Source organism: Aquila chrysaetos, chromosome 8, assembly GCF_900496995.4.
Source record: "Aquila chrysaetos chrysaetos chromosome 8, bAquChr1.4, whole genome shotgun sequence".
Taxonomy (NCBI): Eukaryota; Metazoa; Chordata; class Aves; order Accipitriformes; family Accipitridae; genus Aquila; species Aquila chrysaetos.
This window is the reverse complement of record NC_044011.1, coordinates 26,340,925-26,356,869: the sequence shown is the minus strand read 5'-3', so window position 1 is coordinate 26,356,869 and position 15,945 is coordinate 26,340,925. Positions and strand designations below refer to the sequence as shown.

Genomic DNA, 15,945 nt, shown 5'->3' with positions numbered 1-15,945 from the left:
AGATACATAGCAGATGGCAAGTTCCCTGTCATAATGTCCAAGACCTCAATATATTTTGCAAGACAGTAAAAAAATTCAAGCGTCCAGGACTGAATCTGAATTTAGGCAGACAAAAGGCAGTAAATACGCATTGTTACAATAACATTTATCTTCATACAGCTCACCTTCAATTAATCTAGAATTCTCCCCATAATACCCTGAACTTAGCTACAATAAAAAAATATTTATGTCTCACTTAAATTAGTCTATTTAACTACTGCAGCAAATCCAGTTCCGGAGTAAAAACTGACAAGGAATATATGTGTGTGTGCACCTGCACACCCGTATGCGTATATACATGGCACAAATAAACAAGTATGGAAACTGTTAGTACCACTAATTGCAGAATACCCTTGCTTCGTATAGGATGAACAGATGAGGTACTCATGAAAAATATTGTCAAATACATACAGTGGAAAAGTGACAATTCGAGTTGGACAGTTATTTAATATCTCAATTTAATGCTCTTATCTCTGTAACATATTACACTTAAAAATCCCAAGAGCCACAAACAACAAAATTCTCTTCTTGTTCCCCAAATTTCACTTTGCTTTCAGGAGAAGGTGACAAAAAAATTGAACTGTTGAAGCAAAGGACTACAGAGAGTGCCATGCAGAGGATTAAGGAAATAACTGAGTTAAGTCAGTCAACTGTGTTCCAGTTTTCTCTGTACCGAGTGACCCGTTGCCCTCTCTGGTTTTTATTTGCTTTTGCACTGTGCTGCCTTATGTAACTGTTCCCTTCAGCTCATAAATTTCCAAGGTGAACAAAAGCTCAAGTGATTACATTCAGCTTGGCCACAAAGGTGATTTTTTTCCACTAACTTCTACTTACCGGGTTTTATATTTTTAATCACATAAAAGTATTAAGCCCATTGCAGTTAAGTTGATCGATTTGGCTTCTAAATGCCCACGTTTTCCCATTTTTGACTGGAACAATATTTCCAATAATGTTAGTAACTACAAAGATTAAAACGGATTAAGGCTGGAAAGGAAAAATGGTTTGGTGGTTGTTTTTCCTTCCCCTTCACAGGGCAGGCTGCCCTTATTTTGGTTCAGGTACCTAGAACTGCTTTTCATCCCCCCAAGCATCGCTTTGCTCATACCAATATCCTACAAAAGGCGGTCTGTCTTTTCAGAGAAGATCCTACATAAAAAGGACTGGAAGTCCATTATCTGAAGTTATTTTCAGTGATAGCTCTGAAGCAGCCTGACCTGGAGTCACACAGAGGCAAAAGCAAGCGCAGCCATAATCCTTCTTCCCTATAGCATGAGTTTACTCATGACGTTTTCTTGATCTGACCTTTCTTCAGTAGTGAAAGCTATTGCTGGAGATAACTGCAGCCTAGGGAAACCAAGAGACCCGTGCTTACAAAAATGCGCAAAACACCAACAGATCCTCAGCAGCATTTAGTCTGTAATCCTAGCAAGGTAATGAGATTTATAGATGCTAAATCCTAAGATTTTTTTTTATTACACTGTGAAAGCATGTTCAATTTTAATATTTGTCAACGTGCATGAATTCAGCTTGTCACTCGTTTATAGCATGCTCGATACAAATTGCAACCAAATTTGTGTAGAATATACATAATTAACAAGTCAGAAACAATTCTGATCTCCCAAAAGTTTACTTTGAGACCTACTTCACTCCTTCCCAGAACATTAAAAGAATAAAATCTTCACCATCATACAAACTAAAAGTTGATGAAATTTCAAGCTCCAGACCTTCAAAATCCTGATAGCATTTTACCTCCTACATATAGCACATGACAATTGTCTTCGTTCATTATGAATTCTTTCTGCACCTGAATTATCAGAATTATTACCTGAATTATTATAATTTCCTTGGAATTACCAAGGTCTGGGCACAGCCATTAGTAGAGAGCAGACATAATATACCTAAGGTGAGCTGACAGTTCTTAACTTTTTCAGTATCAGGTAAGTTCTTGCACTGGCAAAGCATCACTTCATCTAGGTAAGTCCTTTCATCAGAAAGTATTTGTCTCACTGGTGAGAGTTTCAAGTGACAATCAAAATACAGTCAGAACTAGCAAATATTAGATTTCCAATTTATCAAAAGTCTATTACTAATGTTTGCCCATTCTTTAAAGAAAGATGTTTGTTTTATATGAAGTTACATATCGCTGGTGATTTCAGACTTCAGAAAAATGATATGGAATGAGAGGCTGCTTTTGCCCTTAAATTTGAAAGAAATGATCCTAATTTCTTAACTTATACTGTGGCTCTTAGTATTTGCTATATAGTAGTATTTAGCTACCGTATACTATTAACTAAGTTTTATGACACCTCTGTGAGGTAGATGTTTTAAGAAAGGAAAGAGAAGAGATATACAATGTTTTGGGAAAAAAACCTCTAATCCATAACCCTGATGCGATTTCCTCAGGTCTTTCTGGGAAGAATCCTACAGTGGAATCCCAGTCTTCATGTTAAATTAGGGCAGAAAATACTCTTTGCTGATAAAACATGCTTAACATCCCACAAAACACCAATAAAAGTGCTATTCCATGGATTACAATTATCTTAAACACTGAAAAGAAATGCACGTGAAAATACCCACTCTGCAAATAAGTTCAAGCATAAAAGCCAAGAGCAAATACCTAGGCTAATCTATAATATTTGATCAGTCTCAGATATTAAACTGCAAAATAAATAACACTGCAAGAAAGTAAAACTTATTGGCAAATCAGCCCAGAATACTAGTGGGAATAACACAGTCCCAAGGGAAAGAGGCACATTTCATAAGGAAAATAACATGACAAAGGCCATAAAACAAATTTAAATATATCTTAATGCAAAGCCACAGTGCAAAACCAATGCATTTATTTTCTATTAATTACAAGGTCAGATATAAGTTTGTGACTGAAATCTGCAGGTAACCTGCACAGCAGCGCCTGTTCACCATATGGAGCAGCATTGACGCAGTGGGGCAGGAAGGGCACGAGAAGGGCGACTCTCCAGCTCACTCCACTGTCCCTCCCGGCAGATTCGTGTCCGGTTGAAATTTCATGCCAAAAGAGCTTTACAGCGATGCTCCGAGAGGGAGAACAAGATTAAAAAGGACATAAAGAAGGGGGCAGGGATCTATAGATGTTTTAAGAGAAAGCCAGCAAGGTATGGAGATACAGGAGGATAAAACCATTGTGCAAAAGAAAAGATGGGCTGTTCAAAAGGAAAGAATGAACTGGCAGTGATGAGCACTGAATATCATGAACAGATGAAGGCAAATGCAGGCTAAAGTGCAACTGCTTTAGGATTTTATTTTCAGTCATATTGTTAAAGAAAATGGGCTTTCAAAGCAGAGTACTTCATGGCTAGCATGTTCATCTGCCTTTAACCAGGATGTATAAAGACTACATCACCAGCATAAAGGAAACTTTAAATGTCACTGTAAAATCTTTACCCAAGAAAAAGAGTTCCAACTGCAAGTTACAGATCCTGAACCAAACTTTCCGAAGTTTGGAGCACCAGTATTTCTGAATGTTTCTCATTAGGAGTGTTTTTAAGAGCAATTAAGAGGAAAGGGTTCATTTTTTTCTAATATGAATAATTCCAAGGATAGTAAGAATTAATGCATGCAAGTTGTAATGCATTCTCAAACCCAGAAACATCTCTCTTCCATCAGAAAACATTCACGAAATTTGACGTAATTCATGTAAACTTGGCCTACTGGCATTTATGAACCAGTCACTTCAAATTCCCCATTTCTAGCTGTATTAGTTCTTACGCATACAGTCTTTCCATCATGAAAGAATTGACCGATTAAAACTCAGAGATGGCAAGCAGAAAGCAAGGTTACTTATTGAAGCAGAAGGAGCAGACACTCCACCAAACTGCCTGGCCTTCTGCTGGGCAGAGATCTAAATCCAGTCCAGAGACACAGAGAAGAATCAGAGTGACTTTAAATTCTGGAAAGGTACGTTTTCTACAGAGCATTCCTTTGCTTCTGTTGAAACATATGAAATATTAACATCAATTCATTACACACCAATGCATTTGTATACTCCCCTGTTATCAAGTGTCCAAATGAAAACAGTCTGTTCTGAATAATTTACTCCTGAATCATCAGCCAGCTTTCTTCTACAAATCCAGATCTTCACTTTTTTCCAAATCACATCTATGACTGACAACCTTTTAGAAAAGATGTTCTCTCTGTTAAGTTTCAGAAAGGCACCAGCATATGTGTATTTGACGTGCTACAAAACTTGAGATCTAGAACAGATATAAGTGTGCTAATGATAAAGTAAAAATACATATAAAGGCTATAAAACTTGATGGGTTTAAGTTTGTGGGCTGCATCCGGTGTGCAAGAACAACTTGTTCAACCTCCGGTAGCAGTCTCTGTGAACATCTTTCCAGGACGTGCCCGAACACAGGTGGGAAGAGGCTGAGGGCTGGATTAATTGTTCTGGCAACCCACTTGCTGCTGCTTCAGTCCCAGGGTTCCCCCAACTCCCGTGCCTCAGCCCATCTCATGAGCATGCTGTGAACTGCCTCAGCCAAAAGCTTTGCAGCAGAAAACCTATTTAAACCAAAGCTAAAGACTACATGAAACCGCAGCGCCTTAAAATAAATGACAATTTTGACTCAAGTGGTGACAATCCTAATTAGTCCATGATTACTTCTGTAGGCACTGGTCTAATACCCTTATTCGCACTGATAGTCAGACTTGCCAACAGCTCACTACTGGACTGTCCTCAGCAAAGGAGGCAAAAGTTATGTCTGATGGCAGTTCAAAAAATCCATTCACACAACCACTTCCCTTTGAAATATGAAGCTGCACTGCTAAAATAATTCATTCTGCTTTTGTTGTGGGGCTCTTTGGTAAGAGAAATTACAGTGTCTCAGAAATGTCTATTCATCCTTCATGTTCACATCCCCTTTCTCTCTCTGCACAGGGTGGAAGAAATATAAATGTACTTGCTGACTGATGTTACCGTAATAATCCATTACCAGAGAAAAAAAACAATTTCAAAACAAGAGTCACTAACTACCTAATTCCCTTATGAAATACAACAGCGATCCTGAGTTAAGGATTTTTTTTTTTTTCATTAAACATGGGTATTTTCCCCATTTGCTCACTAATGTACTCATTCTAATGTACTCACTGTAACTTTTTTTTTTTTTTAACTTTTTCCATTTGTTACTAATAGAACATAATTATTTCCAATCTCAAGATCCTGAACAGAAAACTCCACTTTTTTGAGGCTGGGCAAAAACCTAAAACCACACACCATTCTTGTTTTAGTCACTGTAGAGATACACGAGTGGAAGGCAGAGGGTCAGCACTTAGGAAGGCTAAGTTTTCGAAGACTGAGAGGAAACATGGACTAACAGAATAACTTCAACAATATCTCCTGTCTCAGTAGGATCCCAATCTACTTGTACTTTCATTCCAGCCTTGGAATAGCCACACAGTTTCAGCTAATCATGCATTCTGCATAGGTATACTCCAGGGGGGTGTGTGTGTATATATGTGTGTGTATGTCTGTGTGTATATAAATTTTTCTTTAGGTGTATCTAATCCAGGTACTCTTTGCTATAAGCTACTAAAATATTACAAAATCCAAAGAAACATACTAAATGTTAACTACTGACATCAAACCCCCAAAACTAGCTCATGGTATGATCTGCAGTAGCTACTGCTAAGAAATGAGGTTTTAAGATTCTCTACCACATTGCAGAGGAAAGATACCAAACTGAAACACATTTTCTGTCAGAAGAAGAAAAATTGAGGATGGGAAGCTGTGCCTTTAGTTGTACATTCATATGAATTATAAAAATTAAAAAGAAGTGCAGTGTTCAGTACTGACAGAACTATATATCTCTTTCAGGCAGATAAGACCAGATTGCATAATATGACTGGTAATAAAGATGTACTTGTAACATGAAAATAGGTGTTATGTAAAATAAAGAGGAGTCTTTCCCCTCATTTATCCTAAAATGTAAAGGATGCTTGATCATTTATAATTTGGGAACTTTATTCTTTTTCAGCTTCTACTTTGCAGATATTACCTAATTTTAGTATTTGATTAGAAAAGAAAAAAAAAAAAGACCAATTGACTTTGCAGTGCATAGAACCAAATATAATTTTAATATAACTGCTAGTATGGCTGATTTTATGTTTAATTTCTACATCCTCAGATTTTCCAAGCTTAACGTAAGAAGAGCTGTCAATACACATATGAAGATATAACACAAGTAAAAATTGCATTCACCACCCAGAACATACCCTTCTGTCCAAAGATGGATCACGAATTCAGGTACATCAAGGGCCCAGTGGTGAAAAATACACTGACTTGATTTGGATGCAGTGAATTCGGCAATAGGTAAAATCCCTCAGCACGTATGTAGCTAAAACAGATTTACATATTTTGCAAAAGAAAGCTTACCTGCCCATTTTTCCCCAGTTCCATTTCAACTATTGCAACAGGAGTGTTTATCTGATCCTTGTGTCTTGACTGTGACTTCAGATCCACTCGCCAGTTCATGTTTTTCAAGACATTATCCCAACGGCTTTGATTGATCAGGCTCTCACGGATCTTTATTCGGTGGTTCTTCCAAAATTTTGCAATGACTGCAGCTTGATCTGATGTGATGCCACCTTGTTTTTTAGTTTGGGCAGTGAGAAAAGCCTCCAGCTGATTCAAATCCATATCTGCTGAAGCAATTGACTGTAGGGAAATAAGAGAAGTAAAAGGGAAAAGCTTACTCAAAAATACTCTTTAACAGTCTACCAAAAGGTCACTCTTTAGGGTTTTACAAAGATCAGATTTTAAAGGGCTAGTGCAAACAAACCTGGGTTATGGAAATAACCTCACAACTTTCATTAAAAGGCAATTTGCAAGTGCCTACCACTTATCCCAGATTCCTGGCCTCAGACAGCTGGAGGGTAATGGCTCGTTAACAGTGATGAGTAAACCGGGAGCACCTTTGGGAATGCAGTACTGGTACAGGATAACAAGGAGGCTTCTCACTATCTGCCTGGCCCCTTCCCCCAGTATGCTCTAGGTAGACCCAGCTCATGACTGCTGGGAACACTGGGTCAGGCACGATACCGCTGTTCTGATTTTCTGTTAAACAGGAAAGCAGAGGCAAACACGGCATGCCCCTGGCCAAGGCTGAAACAAGCGCAAAGACATCCCAGCTCACTGCAACATCCACAGCTTCATCTGCCACCTCCACACCGCAGACAAGGAAGCAAAACTGCTAAGTGCTGCACCAGTAAACCGGCCATGGTGGCGTGCTGGCTGCAGCAGCGAGACTGCGAGTCTTCTGAGGGAGAGTCTGTATGCGTGGACCAATCCTTAAAAATGCAACTGCAGCTTCTCCCGAAGCATCAGTGGACTCTGTCAGGCTAAATACTGTGTTTGTGTTTTGCAAAGGAGTGTAAGGGGTCATTTACTCCTCCTCCCTGCGCAACAACAGAAATTATTCTTCCCAACCCCTTTTTTAAATAGATATCCAGTTTTCCCACCTATTTTTCCAAAGCTGATAATCCTACAGCCTTAAATTTGTATTGCTGAACTGGCAGTGGTTGCCAAATATGGTCACGAAGGGAGGGGAGGATGGGAGGTGGAAAGAGGAAACTGTAGCGAAGTTTCCTGGTGGTAGTTTCAAGCAGACACTTTTGCTTCATTCTCACCCAAAATGGATGCAGCTTATGCTAAATGAACATGCCACATCCAAGCACGTGCCAATATGGAGCACAGCAAGGTGGAGCACAGCCAGCGCTGCAGTCCTTGGGATTTGCCTTAACTTAATTTTCCTTGACATGGTATTCCTACTGCTGTACTCTACACGTTCAGGGAAATAACAATCTCACTCTCGTTAGCCAAGGGGGTAACACCGTGTGGCTTTTGGCTGGATACGCGCTGTGTGCTTCACATTGCTTGTCTGCAAAATTGGATATCGCTTATCTAAAAAACAAGGGGTTAGTGCTCTGTGAGCTTGCTGAGGACATGAGACCTGCTGCTTCATTGGCAATGAACTACAACTGTCAGCGGGGTGAGCCACCGGCCGGCTTTGCTGCCTTCCTCTAGACGGGACAGATGTCAAAGGGATCTTAGGCCCATCAGGAGCAGCCTGAAATAAAATGGCAGGTAAAAAAAAAAAAGCCACCATAAGAACTAACCCAAAACAAAGAGCTCACACATCACACAGGTGATGGAGAACAGCAGCAAGTTTGCTGCTTTGGAGGGAGTAAAGCCAACATCGTAAGGCTCTCAACTTTCAGCAGATATACCACCACATCCTCCTCACCTTGAGTTTTTTTCCAAGAGAAAAGCACACCAGAAGCAACCCCCCCCCCCCCCCAAGAAAACCCAACAAATAACTTGTGATCTACAATGGCTAGCTGCTTTGTATCATCCAGTGTATAAGATCTTTCTCCTGAAGCATTTGTATTTTTTTAATTTTTTTTTAAAGGGATGCAACTGCCTTCCCTCACTCTCGCAATGGATTAGCTGCCATCTGTTATGTGATGGAGAAAAGAAATGGCAATCCACACTAGAAGTAACTGCTTGGCTGCATCAGGGTTCCAGCTTATTGGGAGCATCTGGCAATTTATTATAAAATTTGAGATGCATAGTGCACTGCTCTGCCTTTTCTATAGGGCATTCACTGTATCTGTATATATTGCTTGCTTTTATCATGAAGATAATTAAGAGGTAATTATCCTGTAATAGCTAATTATGCTGTAAGTGAAAAAAGCACTTCTTTTCATTTTCAGAAGAAAAGCTATTTAGACTCACAGTCCCTTCCTACATCCACAACTTACACAAACAGGACTGTATTAACAGCAGTGTGGAATATTTTCTGGTTTAATATTTTTCATATCACTACATCTATGTGGGGATCTGTTTGCGTGTTGTGTGACACTAACTACCGCTTATGTGCACCTTTTGTGTTGGCTTATGTGAACAGGGGGAGGAATAGAGGTGAATCAACAACCTCAGACCCCAGCACTTTATGTAAGCATGTCAAGACCAAGATCAAGTTGAGATGCAGACTTTCTTCTCAGTTCAGCTGTGCAGAAAATTGCCTTCTGTTTTATTCCTGCACAGGAACCAAGAACATAAACTGTGTCCTCTGCAGTGAATGAAGCAAAGGTGTCATGGAGAAACATCTCATCTGCATTAAATATGAACCTAATGCAGATTCACTGGATCAAATAACCAGGTAACTCTTTTCTAAGCTTGACTTTATAACCTTCAAATATTTCACATTTGTAATTCTTTAAATTTTTTTTAAACCTCACCCCCTTCACAACAACTCTTTTTGCAAGATGCAGCAACATTCCTGGCAGTGCTTTGCTAAGCTGATAAAAAACACATGCACAAAGTTCCTTACTGTGCTTGACACATGATATAAACCTGACTTCGAAGTGTATCCAAAAGAGGAAGCTTATGACCAACCTTGCAGTTTTAAGCATGAGGAAGACAAAACAATATTACTAGGGCTTATATAGGACAGTTAAACTTGCCTGTTTGGCAAAGATCATCAACAGACTGATGATTAGTTAAGATCCGGCACGAGCTACATTTAAAAACTCTGCACATTCATGTACTATAAGCACCCTGATATAGTTTGCTACCAAAATACTATCACATGAAACAGAGGAAGGAAACTGTATCATAATTAGCAATCATTTATCTCTCTCACACAGACATGTGTGCACATGTACACACACTATGGGTCACTATACTGTACACAGCTAAGAAACCAGAAGATAACAACCAGACTGTATTTTGGTGGAATATTTATCAGATAATGAATGCTTTAAATAATATACCAATATAGTCCATCATTCAGACTAGAATCTCTCTCTGCTTGGAAATACAACTACTACTTAAAAACTCCTTTTAAAAAAAAAAATTAATTGGAAGTGAGTACAAACAATCAATGAGTTATACTTCAGTATAGCTGCACAAAGATATTAATGAAGACATATTTTCTTTGAAATTCCTCAACAAAACCCACCAGCTATAAAGGTTTCCAAATCACATAAGAAAAGCAACTCCATCTCATATTCTTTTTCATCTTAACTTGGAAACATTTAACTGTGAAAAGGAAACCTGATATAAGTTACAAAGAATGAGAGAACAATTAAGGTCTTTGCTGATCTTCCATCTCCTTTATTGTACTAACACTTACACAACTCATTCTTTAAACAAGCGTAGTCCTACTCCACCGCTCATATGAATGACCACAGTTAAATTTTGGACTTTTTTAAGCTTGAGGAAATGTTTTAATTTAACTTGGCAAAAAAATTGTATTTCCAGTCATATCTGCACAGCATTACAAACAGTTCTTTCCATTACTTTCAACAATGTTCATTTATTACATAGAATATCAAATTAAGTGAATACACATTATTGATATTTCTAAGGATTAAATTAAAGTTAAAACATGAGTGGTTCTTCTGTGCTTACAACTAAAGACAGATAAAATATATCTGATTATAGGTCTCTGCCCTCATGCTTTTAGGAGCATCCTAGGAGCTTCGGATGAGCATTTACCACCACCAGGACAATGACCTGCTGTTGTCCAGCTCCCACAGCAGTGATAAAGATGGTTTCACTACTGGAATAAGCAACACACATATTTTAGCATCACAACTGGAAACTTCTCAGGACTTAAAGGTGTTGAAACCTGTTTTATCCATCAGCTCCTACAGCTGAATCACTGTCAGTATTGGTTCAAGAGGGATACATCTTATTAATGCCAATTACTCAGTCCAGACAGACCTTAAAAAGTGCAGGATCTACTGCTGTACCTTGAGTCACTGTACTGTCAGTGACACACATCATTATATTATACAGACATTATATTCTGAGCTAAGTGTGCGTACATGGAGATTCTGCCTTAGTTGTTTCCCACCTTATCACTTCAGTCCTCAACAAGCATACTTTTGCAATATATTATCACAGCCCCCTTTCTATTTACAGACTGTCTCATCTGTACACAGTTCTTCAGCATGTCAAGAAGCACTCTGTTGAAAGTATGACATCAAAGAAAAAAACTGGACCTAAGTCCAGTTCTTATTGGTAATCACAAATTATTTACTATTTCAACATAAAAATCTTCAACTAACAAAAAGCAGAAAAGTTTTCTAAGAATGTATACAATTATAGCTGTTCTATGCCAGCAAGTAATTTAATTTACATTAATATGACTATTCACTCAAGTGACTAAGTAAAAAAACCCAACTATTTTCAAAACTAGGGTCTGTAAGAGAAAACCATTAGATATTAAAAATTTCCTCACATTATGTATTTTAAGATTTGTCAAAATATACTTCCCTGCCCCCAGGAAGCACAGCTTATAGACAGCATGTCATACTACAAGCACACAACTCCTATCCCCAGCAACTGGCTACACCTTTCTTTCCAGAGGCTGGGCAGATCCTTTTAAATAACAAGAAACAGTTTTGGTCATACTGACTTCTCCTTGTATTCAGCTTCAACACATACCCACTATGTCTTCAAATATAATTCAGACAATAAAAATATGACTTCAAATACTATTTCCTTAATGGAACGATATTTGATAATCTGGAGAGTTTTGTATTGGCTTAATTAGATCCATTAGACATGTGCCTTGGTACACAGAACAGGAAAACAGACTTAAATTCATTATCTCTTCTGAGAAATAAAGCCTGACAAGCATGCAATACTAGTGAGAAACAACAACTGGTAAAACCCACTAGGAAAAAAGACACTTCAGTTCCAGAAATAAAACATTACTTGTCAACCATTACAGAAGAGCTCCAAGAACTGGCCATGCCAGCATGTGTAAGCATTTTCTCCAGCTGACCCTCACAATTGCAGGCTACTGCCAGCCTGTAGCACAAAGAAATCACAAGCTCAGAAAAACAAACAATTCAGTGCCATGTACCATACTAATGAACTCACCTCTTCAGGTTTTTGGGAGGTGGGGGTGAGAGGCTATTCCTGTACCACAACCCTTGTAATTCGGATGCTCTTAGAAATATAACCTTGAAAACCCTGTCTCAGACCCCTGGGGCACATGCACAGAGAGGGGGGACCAGCCACAGACAGGAGGAACATGCCACAGGACCCCGCTCAGCCAAAACACTTTGATCACACAAAGTCCATTCTTGTTAACGTCAGAATACTATGCATTTCTTTCACTTATCATCCTTCAAAGAAAACCTTTACTGGATCTGGGGCAAACAGGGGGTGCCTGCTGCCTGCAACTTTGGTGTGTGTAATTTCTTTCTCCTTACCTAAAAAGAAAGGCAACCCTGGGAGAGATGAGGGGGAACAGAAGCAGCCCTCATCATCTTTGGGTGTAACGGCACATGCGGGTCCCAGTGACACTAAGCTGTTTGTCAAAGTTAGCTCAGCATGTTCTTCTGCAAATAGTAGCTTTGGACAGGAGGAATTTGAGAACATCTCTGCAAGCCTGTGGGTTTTGGGTCCTCCTTTGTAAGTATGTACTAACCAGACTCCTCCCAAGGGCTGCTGAGATATCCAGTCCTGTAATAAATGAGCTGTTCCCATAGATGTTCCCTGGATATTAGTCCAGTAGACTTTCCCACATTTCTGGAGACAGTGGAGGTTTTCAACTAGCTGGTAGGTTGTGCCTCACAAACAGTGCTTATTAGAGTTCAAGAGCTCTCCTGAGAATTGGAATTAAGATAAAATTAGATGCAACAGCCTGCTTGTCTGCACTTGAAAAAGGTGATCCATCTTTCAGAAAAAAACCCAAAGCTAAAGGCTTCTACACCCCCCACAAATCTGTAAGTCAGAAATCACAAGTGATCTTAACAATACATTTAGTATTTCTACATCAAAGTAAAAAGATTTTAACTAATCTTTAAGTCTTCATGTAATCTATGGGAGATCACATAAATTCTTTTATTCAAGTTCCATACTACATCCCAATATTATTTTAGTTTGCTTCTTACTGAGCTGTAATACACAGTTAAAAGTGAAATGAAACTGCTTGCTAATACAAAAGAGCTAACAGTGAATCATTAAGAGGATAATAATACATATATATTGTTTAAAACCTGTAATTCAGTTTTTTTCTAGTGTGTAATAGATCTTCCGCAACAACTATTTCTTATTCCAACCTGTAGAGCCTTTTGATTCATTGCTGAGGAAACACTAACCAGGTCAACGGACATTCAGTAGACTTGTAAGTATTTTTAAGTTTGAGTTATTCTGACTTTCATCAAGTTTTCTTCTTGGACAGAAGGACTCGCAACACACAACAACAACAACAAAAAAATTACTTAACTGCTACTGCAGATGGGAAAAATTTATGTGCATGATGAAGTTTCAGGCAAAAATTACATCCTTCCTGCACTTCTAATCTCATTAAGCTTGATTCCACCCAGACTTGTCAAATGCACACATGGGATAAAACTCTTCTTCATGGGTTGCTTCCATGCTTCTTGACTGACTCCTCCATTTTCTCCCCCAAGGTTCCCAGGTTCTCCCCCCAAACCCCTATCTTATTTTTTTTGCATACAAGCTCACCAAACCCAATGTTCTCTGCTAAAATTACTTTTTCATTTGAACACTAAGTTCAATAACAGGGGAGCAGATATGCAGCTATTTTTGGCCTAGCTTACAATTGAACGCAAAAGAGATCTCAGCGTTAGTTTTTAAAAGCATCTGAAGTGACCACAACATTTTTTCCTCCAGACTGCCTCTGACATTAGTCTGTGCGTCTGCTAGAAATGAGCAGTTTGAACTCATAATTCCATAAAACACCACTTCCTAAATTTATTTGTAGGAGGTGTCATTTTTCTGTGGTATGAAGACTCATTTGATGACAAAGGAGGATGAAAGGTTGATTAAAATAGGCAGCCACCAGATGAACCGCAACCTGAGCCATGTTCCTCCTGTGGTCAGATCGTACTTCCTGTAAACCTGCTGTGCTGAGCTCAAAAAAGTGGCTCTCCCACCCCAGCCTCATCCTAAAAAACACCTTTATGTGAAGGAAAGCTGAGAATCATCAGGATTACTCTGTCTGGACCTACTTAAAGACTCTGCCTAGGCTTTATACCACTTACAGAACAAGAATAAATAAATAAATAAATAAATAAAACCCCCAAACCAACAGGACAAACCCACTCACTAATAACATTAGTCATAGCTAGATCTCCAAAGAATGCCTGCATACTCAGACTACGAATAGAAACCAAAAGCTTGGATTTTAAAGCAATAAACATAAAAAAAGCACTACCATCCGCTTCCTGAATAATAGTTCCCAAACTACTTAAATTATTTAAAATAGAAAGTGGAAGAGATGTACAAGAAAAAAGGCAATGGAAAGCGCTCCTCAGAGCACAGATAGGCTTTGGACAGGCTAGAGGGAGATGAAACAGGGAACCAAAAAAATAAGGAAATGTTCTATTAATAGCAGATATACTTGCAACTACAAGGGTCAAATAGGAGGATTAAAAATATAAAAATATTAAAATTAAAAACACAAATATAAATTGTCCATCCTGGCCTGTACTGAACTGAATTACAGCAAAAAAATCCCAAGCTTTGCTATCAATTTTCTCCCCCCTTTAGTAAAATTCTTTGCTATGGTTTAGAAAGCACTTTGCCACTTGGGGTGGAGGCAAAGAAATGTCACATTTCCAGTAGTTCTTAAACATGCAGCCATGTTACAGACAAGTTTGACAGGTTCAACTTTTTTCAAAACAAATGTGCATACACATGTGCTCCCTGAACTATGGGAAGCAAGTTGTTTTCTTGGAGAATGTATAAATCTTTGCAGGTTACATTATTCAGTCTAAAATGGATTTTTCTTCAGTCCTCCTGAAGGAGCTGGATTCAGAAGTAAGAACTCTCAACAGATGGAAGCCATTTAATGCAGTATTGCTGAAGACAGAGAGAAAAATAAAAGGCAGAGAGAAAGGCAGATAGGACAGAATAAATACCAGATGGTAAATACAAAAAAATTCAAGGGAGGGAGTAAAAGCAGGAAAAGAGAGACAGACACACACAGTGACAGTCCCGGAATTGGTGACATGACCTGTCGTTCTCTTAAGAGACCACGTGGTCGGCCTTTTTTCCTGCTCCTCTGTTCTGTTACAATAAGAGACAACTGTGTTTATCAGGTTTCTACAATCATTCTGGGAAAATTACTTGCTGCCATGGACTATGCCTTCATGCTTAATCTTGTTTCACTTAGAAGAGTTAAAAATAGAAGTTGGAACAGCTCATATTTTGAAGACACATGGGAAAAAAAAAAAAAAAGTAGCCCTACCCGGAGTGCAGTAATGGTGCAGACATTAGCAGAGCTTGCTGTGGCACTCTGCAGGCAGCGACCCTGTCGGTGAATCAGGCAAAGCACAAACTTGCTTTATTATGAACAAAGCACCAAAAACAGAATTAGCATCGTGACTTAATTTTCACTTTTACTCAGTGTATCTTGATTGTTTGCATCTTAAAAGTTAACCATTAACTCAGCTAATCTCCCCCTTGGTTTACATTTGGACATCAGCTTCCTTTATAGCAAAGCATAGATGCTCCAGCACTGAACATGAAATATATGAGTCACACCCCTCAACTGTATGATGTCTTGCCATATACTCTGATTTGGAGCCAAATTCTGACTCCATGCTCTGCTTTCCTTCCTTTCATGGCCCTATTGTATATTTATTACCTGCACTATTCTGGGCAATAGCTGGAGTTACATTTTCCTACCTGGAAGGAGAAGGGTTTCTGCACTCCTAGACCAGGCTCGCACCACAGCGCATCACTGCCTTAGCCCATAACCCTGCAGACACATTTCACAGCAGCAAAGAGATCAGCAAGTAAAGGAGACAAGTTTACAGACTACACAGTTTGAAGGGAAGCAAGCAAGAGTGCTTTACCATCTGGTCATTCATCACCTA

The 15,945-nt window shown here is 38.8% G+C and overlaps 2 protein-coding genes across 2 annotated transcripts in view; both read right to left on the bottom strand.

Moving 5' to 3' along the window:
* B3GNT2 (UDP-GlcNAc:betaGal beta-1,3-N-acetylglucosaminyltransferase 2) overlaps positions 1-6,552 on the bottom strand; it is a 99,504-nt gene extending 92,952 nt beyond the window's left edge. The window contains exon 1 of the mRNA XM_041125067.1: positions 6,449-6,552. The gene's annotated coding sequence lies outside the window, so the exon portion shown is untranslated. The remainder of the gene's footprint in view (positions 1-6,448) is intronic.
* Positions 1-15,945, bottom strand: part of COMMD1 (copper metabolism domain containing 1) — an 83,540-nt gene that overhangs the window by 54,090 nt on the left and 13,505 nt on the right. The window contains exon 2 of the mRNA XM_030021966.2: positions 6,449-6,730. Within this exon, the coding sequence (XP_029877826.1) occupies positions 6,449-6,730 (282 nt within the window). The remainder of the gene's footprint in view (positions 1-6,448; positions 6,731-15,945) is intronic.